The 15,041-nt window shown below is 38.7% G+C and overlaps 1 protein-coding gene across 1 annotated transcript; it reads left to right on the top strand.

Moving 5' to 3' along the window:
• The first annotated feature begins 2,869 nt into the window (after positions 1-2,869).
• LOC111908914 (uncharacterized) lies at positions 2,870-3,523 on the top strand. The gene is made up of 2 exons (XM_023904703.1): positions 2,870-2,985; positions 3,127-3,523. The coding sequence occupies exons 1-2, from the start codon at positions 2,870-2,872 to the stop codon at positions 3,521-3,523; spliced, it is 513 nt and encodes a 170-aa protein (XP_023760471.1).
• Positions 3,524-15,041: the final 11,518 nt, after the last annotated feature.

Genomic DNA, 15,041 nt, shown 5'->3' with positions numbered 1-15,041 from the left:
TATATGCAGAACCCAAAGCAAAGCCACTATGTAGCCATACAACATATCCTAAGATATGTGAGAGGAACAATCGGGTATGGTTTAATGTATCACAGAGGAGGTGATGGCATGCTAGTAGGGTAGAGTGACAGCAGCTATAATGATGACCGGGAGGATGGAAGAGAAACCACAGTTGTGGCATACTATTTCTCAGGAAATTTAATAACATAGGCCTCACAAAAGTAACAAATTGTTGCTCTAAGCTTGTGTGAGGCGGAATACATGGCTGCAACTGCAGCTGCTTGTCAGGGACTCTGGTTGAGAAATTTTCTAAGTGACCTTGTTGGAAGAAAAGCTCAAAGGGTTAAGTTATTGGTGGATAATCAATCTGTCATTGCACTTATAAAGAATCTGGTTTACCATGGGAGGTGTAAACACATAGATACAAAGTATCACTTCATTCGTATGTGTGTTGAAACATATTAAATTCAGGTGGAGCATGTGAGTGGAGATCAAGAAAAGGCTGATATGCTAACAAAGGCAATGCCAAGAATTAAATTTGCTGAAATGAGGGCACTCATAGGTGTGGAATATCTGAATATGAAGGACAACATTGAGGGGGGGGGGATGATAGTCAATGTTGACCTAGTAATTAGGAGAATAAAAGGGCATGTGGTCACCTGCCCAGTAAAAGACCAGTTGCTTATTTTTCTGCTTTCCATTATAGTTTAGACAATTTAAGTTACTTTGTTTCAGCTGTTTTAGAGTGTAACCGTTTCCATTTTCAATCATTCAATAAAGTAAACATTCGGCTATCTTGTTCCCATTATACCCATGTCAATTTCACTGTTAGATTAGCCTAACCCACCAACAAAATTGTCTCCATGTAATTAACGATGTGCATTGAGTAGGGTATACGAACGACTACATGTGAATAGTTGTGTATTCTTAAAGTTATAATTTTAATGTCTCTACAGGATTATGATTACATACTCCCATTTTAGTTTATTGTGAATGTTCATACAGTTGAAAATTTTATGAGGTGGAGCCCATGATATTTCGTGAGCCATCCTAAATTTACTTTAAAATCTAGAATTTATGAATTACATCTTAAACCAATTGGTCGTTCACTATTTATGAATTACATCTGTATCAAGATATATATATATGGGATGTTGATATGAAATGGTGAAATCTAAAGTTTTTACTATGATGGGGAAGCTTCATTATTTATGTCACGGGCTCTGCTGAAGGTTTTTCATTACACTAATTTGAAGATTTGTGCTCAAAGTATATAGTTAGGAAGTGTAATGAATCATTTTTGTAATTTCAACTAAGTTTAATGTGGTATTTATATATAAGTTGATGGCAAACTAAAAATATTGCAGATGGATAGACGAATGACTAGCTCTACATATATAATAAGACTTGCTTCGTGAAATACAAGTGGAGTTAAAACACATCTAGTTGGAGTTGAAGGAAATGCAATTGGAGTTCAAGAAGATTAAAAAAATGGGTGTTTGAAATTCTAAGAATATATGTTTAGAAGTGTTATCTTACTTAGGGTTGTTTTAGTTAAGGTAGTTATGATTTTCACATTGTGTATTGTGCATTGTTATATTTTGTTTTATTTGTGAAAATATATGTAATGACTTTACCATAATCTGTTTGTTATTGAACAAAGTTTCTTAAGCTCGTGTTAATAGTTACATCAACTTTATCATAAAAAAATCCATGTCGTGTTGCTGATATGCAATGCCTCTCCAATCATTGATCTGCAAAATGACCCCATGTGTAATGAATATTTATCGTGATAATCTTGAATGTTTAATTTTTTTATTTGTGTGTACAGATGTTTCTACGTGTGTACAGATGTTAATAAAACCATATTTAAATTCTTTTTAGAAAAATTATATAAATGCTCCATATTCTTTACAAAAAGAAACATTTTTATTTTTTAATTTTTTTTATGAAGATGGTCCAAGTGGATTCAATTTCTTGTAGGGTTGGTCCCAAACCCGTGTAAAATTATATTTTTACCCTTTTTAATTTTCATTTTTTCTTGTATTTGTTTATAATTTATATAAATATTAATTGTAAGGTCCCTTCGTACCTAGATTTCTTCCCTCTTTATAATCAATAAAAGCCATCCCCTCTCCTTCACCTCTAGTCAACACCACCGTCATCCTGAAAACGTAAAGCAAACTAATGTCATGAATTAACTAAATAATACAAGATATGGTTTATTTTCAAACATATTAAGTGAGTGCAAAATGGTCAAAGCATACATGTTAGTATCCATATCGGAATTGAACAAATTTGGATGCAAATAGTCATATCATATAAGTTAGTATCCATATTAGAATTAAACAAATTTTAACGGAATTGAAAGACGGAGAGTTATCCTCTCCTGTTTATCTGATTTATTTGTTAGATTATTTGGTTAGTATCCATTAGTTTATCGTTATCTTTGTTTGCTTGTTTATCAAGAACTTCTTTGTATTTAAACCTTTTTGATAATTGAAAAAAATAACCTTTTGATTCATTAAAATTTCCATGATATCAGAGCAGGCTTCACAGGCTTGCAACGAACCTAACCGAAGATTGTCAGTGAGAAATCAGATTCGCCAAAGGAATCTGATGGGACTCCCATCGATTCCAATTCTCCCTACTACATCCATGCGTCGGAGTACCCCAGGCAGATGCAAGTAAACAACGTCCTAACCGACAACAACTATAATGACTAGGCTCGGGAGATTAAGAACTTTCTGTTCGCCAAGAACCAGGTTGGATTCATAACTTGGTCGATTAAGAAACCAAAAGAAATTCAGTCGTATACATGCCTTGGATACGTGCATATGTGATGATCAAGGGATGGCTAACTACGACCATGGAGAAGGATATCAGAACAAGCGTCAAATATGTAGACACATCAAAGGATATATGGGATGATCTAGAGGAAAGGTTTGGAAAAGAAAGTGCTCCAACAGCATATGAGTTGAAACAGTCACTCACCATCACAAGAAAAGAAGGAACATCGGTTTCAACTTATTAAACCAAGCTACGAGGACTGTGGGATGAGATCCAGACAATATCACCTCTTCCTCGTTGTTCATGCTCGAATTGTACCTATGACATTGGCAAAAGGCTTAATTCATTTAAACAAAAAGAAAAGCTCTACGAGTTCCTCATGGGTCTTGACAATGAATACTCCAAAATCAAGACACAAATTCTTGCCATGAAACCCACACCCTCTTTAGGAACCGTGTATCACTTGGTGGCTGAGGACGAACAGCAAAGGGCGGTTTCGGTATCCAAGCAGACAAACACAGAGGCTGCAACATTTCAGACCTACACTCCAGGGAGAAAAGAAATCACTACAGATTTCAATTGTCAAAAGAAGAAGTCTGCACCAAAAGACATTAAGAGGGCAATAGGAGAAGAGGTAGAGCACTGCAACCACTGTGGTAAGAATGGTCACAATACAGACAGATGTTTCAAAAGAATTGGGTATCCCGATTGGTGGCCGAATAAGGCGAAATAGGAAAAGAACAAAGCAAAGGTAGCCTTCGTTAATTCAGGAACTAGTCCTATTCCAGGACTTTCAAGTGAGCAATACCAGAACCTGATCAAACATTTCGCTAAAAATGGGTCAAACAGCAACACCACATCCACAGTAAACATGGTTGGTAAGCTCGAGATCGATGATGCATGGGTCGTTGACTCTGGTGCTACTGAATATATAACGTAAAAACAAGATTTAATAGAAAATAAAACGAGATATCCATTGGAACCATCAGTTACAATACCCAATGGAGATCTTGTTTCTATTAATGGAAAAGGAAATTGAACTTTAGATAATGGAATCAAAATTGAAGGAGTCATGCATATTCCACAATCCAATTGCAATTTATTATCAGTCAGTCGACTAACTAGAAATTTACAATGTGCCATAACCTTCCTTCCTGATTTGTGCTACATGCAGGAAATACACTCGAGGAACTTGATTAGCGTAGGTGAGTGCAAAGGTGGTCTCTACCGAATGGGTTTGGCTGCAGAAAAGAAGAGTGTTATGATGACAACCATTGATGTTGAGCTGTGGCATAAGAGATTGGATCATGCCTCTGAATCAAAGTTGAGCCAAGTCGATTTTTTGGAAAATTATTCTAGGAAATTAAAAGAAAGAGTTTGTGATTCTTGTGTAAAAGCTAAACATACTAGGCTTCCATTTACTCTTAGTTCAATAAAAACAAATAGTTGCTTTGATTTGTTACATGCTGATGTTTGGGGCATGTATCGTCCTCCTTCGATTTCCGGTGCTTCTTATTTCCTTACCATCGTAGATGATTTCAGTAGGGATGTTTAGGTTTATCTTCTTAAACACAAGAATGAAGCAAGCAGCTATCTAATTGACTTTCACAACATGGTGAAAACGCAATTTGAAAAACAAACCAAGCGAATAAGAGCAGATAATGGAGGTGAATTCATATCATGCTCCATGAGAGACTTTTATGCTAAGGAGGGAATCATATTGGAGGACCACATGCCCACATACTGTAACACTCGTGTTTCTAGCCTAGGCATTTATATTGAGTTGATAGTCTAGGTTAACCTTTGTAACTCATTTTGAAGAAATGAAAAGGAGTTATGTGAATATTATGTGAATTATGTGTTTTATGCTTAATTATTAGGGCTTAATTAATTAAGAATAAAAATAAGCGTCAAAATTAAAGTGTGAGATAAGCCCGATATCTTTAAATAAAGTTGTAGTGGTCGAAACAAGGATTTCGGGGATATAAAGAATACCAAAATCCGAGTTATAACGAAGAAGTTATGACATGTCGAAGTTTCGCGACAAAACCGGCACGGTGCTGAATGTCGTAAAAAGTGAGTTTTTGAGAAACTACTTTTTAGCCATAGTAATCTAAACGAAAGTCGTAGTATTCGTTAAACCGAGAAGTTCGATAAAAAGAACGCCCAAATCTGACTTCGTATGATGAAGTTATGATTTTTCGAAGTTTCAGCATAGCAGTAGACAGCTAAAAACTCGAATTTTAGATCGAGCGATTTTTAGCCGACACAACCTAAACGAGAATTGAAGGTCTCATCATTAGACGCACAACGGTAAAAAGTCTGATGAAAACGGACGTCGGATGAAGAAGTTATGAATTTTTAACGGATTTCCTATCCCGGTCTGTTAAAAATAATAATATAAAATTTAAAATCAAAATTAGCCGACGAAGTCTAAACGGAAGTTGTAGATCGTAATTTGAGCTACGCGTGCATATAAAGAACGTCAAAAACGGAGCTCGTATGCGAAAGTTATGGATTTTAGAAGTTTTGGCGCGAAAACCGAGAAATTTCGCATAGTCACACTTTGCCACATCACCCTCGCCTCGCATGTGACACATGTCCTGCTGAGTCACCAAGCTGCTGAGTCACGAAGCCACCTGGCGAGGCGTGTCATGTCCTTCCGAGTCCGAGCTGTGGTCCAATCCGCTGACTACACGTAGAAGCCTCGGTGGCAAGCCTCGCATCCGACACGTGTGTAGTGACTCATGAGTCCGAACCCTCGCAGGTGCCACGAACCCCCCTCATCGGATCCGGACTTCGGTCCAATCACAGGCTGCCAGCAGCTCCTTCGCACGCGCAACCCTCATGCGAGCCTCCCCCTCTGCGAGCCTTCTCAGCCGTCGGATCTGAAGACTCCTGACCGTCTGATCAGAAGCTTCCCCCTATAAATAGGAGGGTGCGAGACCTCCCGGGTATTTTTGGAATTTTGCCATATTTAGCCCCTAAACCCATATTTTCTTCATATTAACATTTCGCAAAGCCCCGGTACCGATTGTAAAGCCTGGAATACACCACGAAGTGCCCGAGAAGCCCAGAAAATTTATCTTTTCGGTTTCGAAGCCCGACTTTTACAAAGCCCGGTTTCTTAATAAAACTCACGGTTTTATTAGAAACGGTCGTTTTAGGAAACGAATTGCTGCCCGATTATCATCAAATCATGAGACTGTATAGTCACTTTCATTTTACATATAGATATGAAGTATTTACCTTATAATACGTGCTATGTGTAAATATATTAATTATTTATTTGAGGTGATTGTTGTGTTGATGTTTTATACAAGTTTTAAACTGTATAAGTATTTTTATCTACAAATATGTTGGGTAGAACATGGGTAGATTGTGATGTGTGATAAAATAAAATAGATGAGAGGCCTCGATGTGTTTTGAGATCCAGTCATCTAGCGGAGTTTGGATGACAACCACGGACTTTCTAGACAGTCTAGTGGGAAACATTAGCAGGTCCGCAACTTGTAGGTGTTAATGAACTAAGAGTGTTCATTCGCTGTACTCCATCCCCCTCATGGTTGCCTTTAGGACATATATGGCTGAGGAAACCCCTTAGCAGTAGTGTCCATCCCGATGATATTCTTTAGGCTAGGTCCCTTGTGATAAGTGTTTAGGGACATAAAGTGAGGATAACGGGAACGGGTAATCAGGGTTATTGTTGATTGATGAACTTAGTAAGTTTATTATTATTGTGGGTTGAAAACCCTATATGCTCACCAGGCTCCCAAGCCTAACCCACTCAGCTTTTTATGTTACAGGTAGTGGACCCCGAGCATAGTCGGAGGACAACGAGAGATTTTTGGATTATAGGCCAGTAGTTGTAAATAATTGTTGAAAGGCTTATAATGTCTTGTTTATGCTTTTGATCTGTATCGGAACATGACATCCCGAGGTTTTGATATATATATGGAAAACATATACCTTCTTAATGAAGGGTTTTGATAAACTTTTATCATATTTAGTTTGGGGACCAATTCCGCAACATCTTTTAAAAAGATTTCTCTGATTTTATTTTAAAAAGCATAAATTAAATCGGTCTTTTCTGGCCGGGAAATTAGGGGATGTCACAGTTGGTATCAGAGCATTAGTTTAAGCGAACTAAGAAATTGTAGAATTTCTAGACTTGAACTTAGAATGCTAAGTGATGGTTGTGAGATGAGTGTCTACCATATTTTAGACACGAGCACTAGTTTATTTTAAGGAAGATGCCTAAAATGCCCTTATGTGCTAAATGCTATGTGTTTGCCATGTGTGCCATTATTTGTTCGGATCTATGGTCTGTTGCCGACCGGATCTGGAAACCTTATGTGTGTAGGATTCTAAGCGTATGAATACGAGATTAGAACTAACATGTAAACGTTCGGAGTGATCAGGGAATTGACATGTCTAACAAGGATAAAGACCTAAATTCGCCTTATTCGTTATATAGATTGTAATGGCCATAACTCATAGTGGAGCTGCAAATGCAAATGGAAACAGGGATCAACAGCCTCAACCTCAAGTAGTTGAGCAAGTACCTGTTGTAGGAGTTGCACCTGAGCCAATGACGATGGCTGGGGTACAAGCAATGATGCAAATGATGTTAGATCGTCGAATGGAGGAGACAAGGCGATTACTACAACAACATAGGGAAGAGACTAAGATGCTTGTTGAACAGCCCGTATTGAATGAAGGGCAATCAGTAGGAGGGAACTACAGTGGGACTCTTGGTCAAGCCAACCCACCGATAGTTAGACAAAACAACCAGGATGGAGGAGTTGATGGATGCGGATGCAAATACAAAGATTTCATGGCATCTAAACCACCGTGTCTATCTGGAAGTCCGACACCGGTGGAAGTCATGAATTGGATCTCCGAAATGGAGACGATGTTTGAAAGTTGCGAGTGCAGCAACAAACAAAAGACCGCACTTGTGATTCCTCTGTTAAAGTCTGGTGTGTTGAGCTGGTGGAAGTTACTAGCTGATTCGATGCCCAAGGGTGAAGCTAGTAAGATGTCTTGGGAAGAATTTGTGGTCCAACTGAAATTGAAGTACTGCTCTAAGCAGGATCTTCTGGAAATCAACAATGAGTTTCAGAATTTAAAGAAAGGAAAGATGAGCGTTACTGAATACGCTGCTAATTTTATGGAAAAGATGAAGCTAGTTCCTCATCTAGTTCCAACTGAACTCTCTAAGGTCAACAAGTTTGCCCTTGGATTACCAGCGGACTTTGGTCCGATGGTTAAGCAGGCAACCACTTTGAAAGCCGCCATCTGGGCTGCTAAGAATGTCGAGGTTCAGATCAAAGAGAAGGGTCTGGAAAGAGCAGAAGTTGGTGAAAAGAGAAAATTTGAAGGAACTTCGGGTTCCAACAAGAAAAGCAAATTTTCTAAGTCCATGAAGTTTGGAGGAGGAGGAGGTGAAGTGAAATGGTGTGAGAAGTGCAAGATAAAGCACTATGGGAGATGTAGTGAGGAGGTGACTTGCTTCAAATGTGGAAAGACTGGGCATTATGCCAACGTGTGTCCATCCAACAAGAGGGTATGTTTTGAGTGCCATGAAGTAGGGCATGTTCTTAAAGACTGTCCAAAGAGGAAGAATGCCGCAAAGCCCAATCTACCACCAAAGCCGAAGGCGAGAGCCTTTCAGATGACACTTGAAGCTGCAAAAGAAGAAGTCGATGTCGCTTCAGGTACCTTTCTCGTAAACGAATTGCCTGCCCAAATTTTGTTTGATTCTAGAGCCAATTACTCCTTTATATCGCATGAATTTGGTAGAAAGCTAGCTTTGCCTGTAGATAGGCTAGTTAATGCCTTATTAGTCGAGATTGCTAGTGGCAAGTTTGTACCTGTTAGCCATCATATGAAAAACATCCTCATTGACTTTGATGGGAATAAGTTCCAAGAGGAATTATTGCCTATCGAGTTAAATGGATTTGACATAGTTTTAGGAATGGATTGGCTTAGCGCCAATGATGCAGAAATACTATGTAGAAAGAAGATAGTAAAAGTAAACCCGCCAGGGAAAGAGTCGTTTATGGTGTACGGAAACAAACGCAGAGTAAACTCTGGAATCATTTCCCTAATGAAATCCAGAAAGTGTTTGGCCAAGGGATGTACATCATATCTAGCGTTCGTGATCGATGCCAAGATGGAAAAGAAGGAGGTGCAGAATATTCCGGTGGTGTGTGATTATCCAGAAGTCTTTCCCGAAGATCTTCCCGGATTGCCCCCTGATCGACAAGTAGAATTTCGTATCGACTTGTTACCAGGAACGACGCCAATAGCGAAAGCACCTTATCGATTAGCGCCAACCAAAATGAAAGAACTTATGACACAACTTCAAGAGTTATTGGACAAAGGTTTCATTCGACCTAGTTCATCACCCTGGGGAGCCCCTGTGTTATTTGTAAAGAAGAAAGGCGGAAGCATGAGAATGTGCATCGATTACAGAGAGCTGAACAAAGTGACGATAAAGAACAAGTACCCGTTGCCAAGGATTGATGACATGTTCGACCAGTTGCAGGGTTCGAGCTATTTCTCGAAGATCGATCTTAGGTCGGGATACCATCAACTTAAGGTGAGAGAGCAGGATATCGAAAAGACTGCTTTTAGAACGAGATATGGACACTATGAATTTTTGGTTATGTCGTTCGGACTAACCAATGCCCCAGCAGCTTTCATGGATTTGATGAATAGGGTTTGTAAACCATTCTTAGATAAATCCGTGATAGTATTCATAGACGATATCTTGATTTATTCGAAAAGAAAGCAGGAGCATGAAAAGCATCTGTGTGAAGTGCTAGAAGTCCTGAACAAGGAGAAGCTGTATGCAAAGTTCTCTAAGTGTGAATTTTGGATTCAAGAAGTCCAATTTTTAGGTCATGTGGTTAACCAAGAAGGAATAATGGTTGACCCAGCAAAGATTGAAGCTGTAATGAAGTGGGAACAACCAAAGAGTCCTATGGAGATTCGAAGCTTTTTAGGATTAGCTGGATATTACCGAAGGTTTATCCAAGGTTTTTCTTCGATTGCTACTCCATTAGCATCTTTGACCCACAAAGGAGCCACTTATGCTTGGAATGAGAAGCATAAGGAAGCCTTTGAGAAGTTGAAGAAGAGATTGTGTGAAGCACCGATTCTTTCGTTGCCTGAAGGAGTTGATGACTTCGCAGTTTATAGCGATGCGTCTGGAGTTGGGTTAGGTTGTGTTCTGACCCAAAGGGATAAAGTGATAGCATATGCATCAAGGCAATTGAAGGAACATGAAAAGAACTACCCCACTCATGATCTAGAGTTGGCAGCGGTAGTATTCGCCCTAAAGATATGGAGGCATTATCTTTATGGCACAAAGTGTAAACTTTTCACTGATCATAAGAGTCTCCAATATCTCTTTAATCAGAAGGAATTGAACATGAGGCAACGATGCTGGCTAGAGTTACTCAAGGACTACGACTGTGAGATACTTTACCACCCTGGTAAAGCAAATGTGGTTGCTGATGCTCTCAGTCGGAAGGTAAACCTTGAAAAGAAAAGGCCAAGAGCGTTGAGAATTGAAGTTGTCTCGACAATTGTGGAAAGTATAAAGAAAGCTCAAGAGGAAGCTTTAGAAAAAAATGACCGAAAGGAAGAACGTTTGGGCAAAACGTTAGTGTTCGGTACAAACAACCAAGGGTTGAAGGTATTTCAAGATAGAATTTGGGTACCTAAGACAGGCGGAATAAGGGATCTTCTGATGGAAGAAGCTCACAAGACCATGTACTCGATTCATCCCGGCAGTACAAAAATTTATAGGGATCTAAAACCCTATTGTTGGTGGCCGACGATGAAGCTCGATGTTGCTAAGTCTGTGGCCGAGTGTGTAACTTGTGCTAGGGTTAAGGCACAACATCAGAAACCGTATGGGAGTTTAGAACCTTTAATCATACCCATGGGTAAATAGGAAGACATCACCATGGATTTTGTGACTAAACTGCCCAGAACAAGGAACGGTCACGACATGATTTGGGTGGTCGTTGATCGCTTCACTAAGAGTGCGCATTTCATAGCAGCCAAAGAGAAGTGGTCTGTGGATAAACTTGCGAATTCTTATGTGAAGGAAATTGTGAGGCTTCACGGTTGTCACAACTGAAAATTTTGAGCCATGTAATCTATACATTCAAGTTAGTGTGAATCAAAAACTTCAATCAAATACATCATACAAGTACTACTAGTAGTCATCAAACAATTGGAAAACCCTAGAAGTTCTTGTTAAGTCTATTTTGGACTAGAACTTCCTTATTGGATCCAAATGGACCAATAAGCTTCCAATTAGAATATCATGGGCTTAGAACCCTAATTGGGCTCTATTTGGACCCACACTAATTTATTTCAATATTATGGGCCATATTGGGCCTAGAATGAAATAAATTGAAAGCTTTGATCCATAATTGACCTAATTTGACCCTAACAAGTTATAAAATCACCTTTATATTTATTTGGATCAAAAATCACTCAACTTAACCATGAGAATTGGGCTTAAGCATTTAAGCCCTAAATTTTTCTTTTCCCTTCCAAAATCTCGGCCCAAGGCCCAAATCCAAGAAAGAGTTGACTATTTGCTTGCCACCTCACTATTACCCATAGGACTTCCATGCATTATTTCCCATTCTTCCATGCAAATCACTTCAAGATCACATCTCTTCTTCTCTCCTCTCTCATTCTCGGCCGATAGCAACACCACACACACACAAAACACTCACAAACTCTCTCTAAAATTCACTCAAGACTTCTTCCTCTTCTCCATCCAAAATCTCGAAAATTAGGAAGCATTCAAGGAAGTTCTTCCACAAAATCATCATCTAAGGTAAGGTTTTGCTTGGATCTATGACTTGTATTCCTTATTTATCAAAAATCTCTTCCTAATCGATGCAAAAATCATGATCTTGCACTCTAGAAACCCCATAAACTCGAAAAGTTCATCAAGGAGTGCAAAGGCCAAAAATCACTTCATTTCTTCCAATCTTTCTTCAAAAACCGAATCAACACCCAAGGTGAGCTTCATACCCCCAATTTTCTGTTTTCATGAGTTTTGTGGGTGGGGGGGGGGGGGGGGGAATACAAGTGAAAGTGTAGATCTATATGTGTTTATATGCCTTGTATGATTTCCATGCTTATATGTATGCTTTTATGTGTTTTAATGTTGGATCTAGCCATAAAACTCCTCAAAACCGAGATATAACTTAAGTTTTATGATTTTAGCGTGAAATGTATTTCTACATACAAAGTGTTTCAAGAAAGATAGCCAAATGATTTAGTAACAATTTTCTTTAAGCTAAAAACCCAAATTTTGGGCCAAAAATGTGAAAAATACAAAATTAAGGGCCCAAATTGACATTTCACAGATTCTGATGGATGAAGTGTGCCAAAACAGTTTCCATAAAACTATTTCTGGAATTATACTCAATTAGAGGGTTAAAAACATAAATTTCAAGCTTAATGGGCTAAAAATGAAAATTTCGGCCCAATGAGGCCCATTATGCGAATTTTTCTGTTTTGGAGGGCCAAAACTGTAATTTTCTGTAAAACAGTGGACTATAAGTGTTCCAAATCCTTTTCAAAGGTTTAAAATGCTTTTTAAATTTAAAAAGGACCAAAGTTGCAAAAATTTTCCAATTTGGGCCAAAATTGTCAAAGTTGCGAAAAGAAGGGATTAAAACCGAGAAAACTGCATTTTCAGGGTCTTAAGCTGTTTTCTATGAAAAATATGCTGGAAAATGTTTATTTCAATAATTTTTGGTGTTAAAATGTCAAGAAATTGATTTAAGGACCAAACCGGAAAATATTTTAAATAAAGGGTTGAAAAGGTAAATTTTACAAACGAGGAGGGGCTGAAAACAGAAAATTTCCAAGACTAATTCAATACATGCAGTATGATCAAATAATGGTACTACTACTATCGACAAAATACAATACATTACAATACCAAAAGTCGTTGTTAAACGAATTGGTTCGGTCTCGAACCAATAAAAATCCGAAACCACTAACACAACGATACTATGATACTACAATACTATGATTCATACAAATAACGATTCGGAATACATTATACATGTGCACAGACGTCTACGCACTATCTTTGGGCCCCACAAGTGTAAAATCTTGTTCGTTGAGCCTAGCTAGCCCGACGACCTGATCTTAAGGCCCAAAGACTTCATCTTACGAAGTGTTGGGTTTTACCAACCCGACACGACGTAACCGGACTTTCAATGGCTGTAGACTACTGGTCCCCAAGGGTCCTTTAGTGTCGCTAGTAGAGTCTGCCTTTTTGCGAGGCGGGTCTGGGACCCCTCATACCTTTTTATCCCCAACCGGCTAATGGAGTCGTCGAGGCCTTCGTGTCCTCCTTCTCTTCGGATGTGGGACAACAGGACGGTTGGATAACGTGACTAGTACGGACGACGCCTTCGGGATCGTTAGTATTGCTATAGACTAGTCGTTTGTGTAACGCGTGTTTGTGGCGGATAGTCATGCTCAAAAATAATCCAATGTCGTCTGGAATGATAACTTCATGCGTTGCAATGGTTTCAAGTAATTTCATGGAATTCAAAGAATTAGGAAAACATCGGGTTTTCCTAGGGTTTTCAATACATACAAATTCAGAATACATACGATTTCAATAAACGATATTTTACAAGTATAGAAAACAAACAAGCATACTTATGGATCTTCACACCTTTTTGACTATACTATTTTCAGAAAATATCGGATTTTCTGGTGGTTTTCAAACGATACGAAGCATTGTTTTCAAATACAACTTATGAACTCACCAACATTTCATATGTTGACGTTTTTCAAAATACTTGTATTCTCAGGGAACCGGTGAATCAAAGGAAATCTTATTCAGTGATGGCTTGCAGTTTAGTTTTGTATGAATTGAACAAATTAATTTTTGGGAATGTAATGTTTAAACAATGTATGACATGTAAACACTACTGGTTGTAATATATTAATGCACGGTGACGAATGTTGTTATGTTTCATATATATTCAATGTTATGGTATTCAATTGAGTCACGACAGCCCCCGGACGTTTCCGCCGTCTGGTTCGGGGGTGTGACAACGGTGTTCCGTTAACAATTGTGTCCGATCGTGATAGCCGTTTTACCGCGAGATTTTGGAGGAGTCTACAAGAGGAATTGGATACCAAGTTATGTTTGAGTACAGCTTACCATCCGCAAACCGATGGTTAGAGCGAGCGAACGATTCAAACATTGGAGGATATGCTGAGAGCATGTACCCTAGAATTCCAAGGTAACTAGGATGAACACTTACCTTTAGTAGAATTCTCCTATAATAATAGTTTCCACTCAAGCATTAAGATGGCACCTTATCACGCTTTGTATGGGGAAAAGTGTCGAACGCCATCATGTTGGCTGGAAGCTGGGGAAAAGCAGTTTATGGGACCTGAAATAGTCCATGAGACTGCTGAAAAGTTGAAAGTGATAAGGGAAAGGATGTTAGCTGCTCAAGATCGACAAAAGAGTTATGCTGACAAGAAAAGACAACCGATATCCTTCATTGTTGGAGATTCGGTTTTACTTAAAGTCTCGTCGTGGAAGGGACTTATAAGATTTGGTAGGAGAGGGAAGTTGAGTCCAAGGTTTATTGGACCATTTAAAGTTCTTCAGAGATTCGGGAATCAAGCTTACAAGCTAGAGTTACCGGAAGAACTAGAGGGTATTCATAACACCTTTCATGTGTGTTATTTGAGAAAGTTCACAGGAGATGTGCCCGACATAATTCCAATTTCTGAGTTAAGGTTGGATGAAAACAAGAGGTTGATCGAAGAACCTGAGGCAATCGTTGACCGTAAGACTATGAAGTTACGACGCAAGATGGTCGATTTAGTGCTTGTGCGCTGGAAACATACGAATGGACCAAATCTTACTTGGGAAACGGAGAGTGACATGATGAGTCGCTACCCGCATTTGTTTGGTGATATATGATTCCGGGGACGGAATCATCCTAAGGGGGAGAGAATTGTAACACTCGTGTTTCTTGCCTAGGCATTTATATTGAGTTGATAGTCTAGGTTAACCTTTGTAACTCATTTTAAAGAAATGAAAAGGAGTTATGTGAATATTATGTGAATTATGTGTTTTATGCTTAATTATTAGGGCTTAATTAATTAAGAATAAAAATAAGCGTCAAAATTAAAGTGTGAGATAAGCCCGATATCTTTAC

The sequence above is a fragment of the Lactuca sativa genome, chromosome 6 (genome assembly GCF_002870075.4).
Source record: "Lactuca sativa cultivar Salinas chromosome 6, Lsat_Salinas_v11, whole genome shotgun sequence".
Taxonomy (NCBI): domain Eukaryota; kingdom Viridiplantae; phylum Streptophyta; class Magnoliopsida; order Asterales; family Asteraceae; genus Lactuca; species Lactuca sativa.
This window is presented reverse-complemented; position numbering and strand designations above follow the sequence as displayed.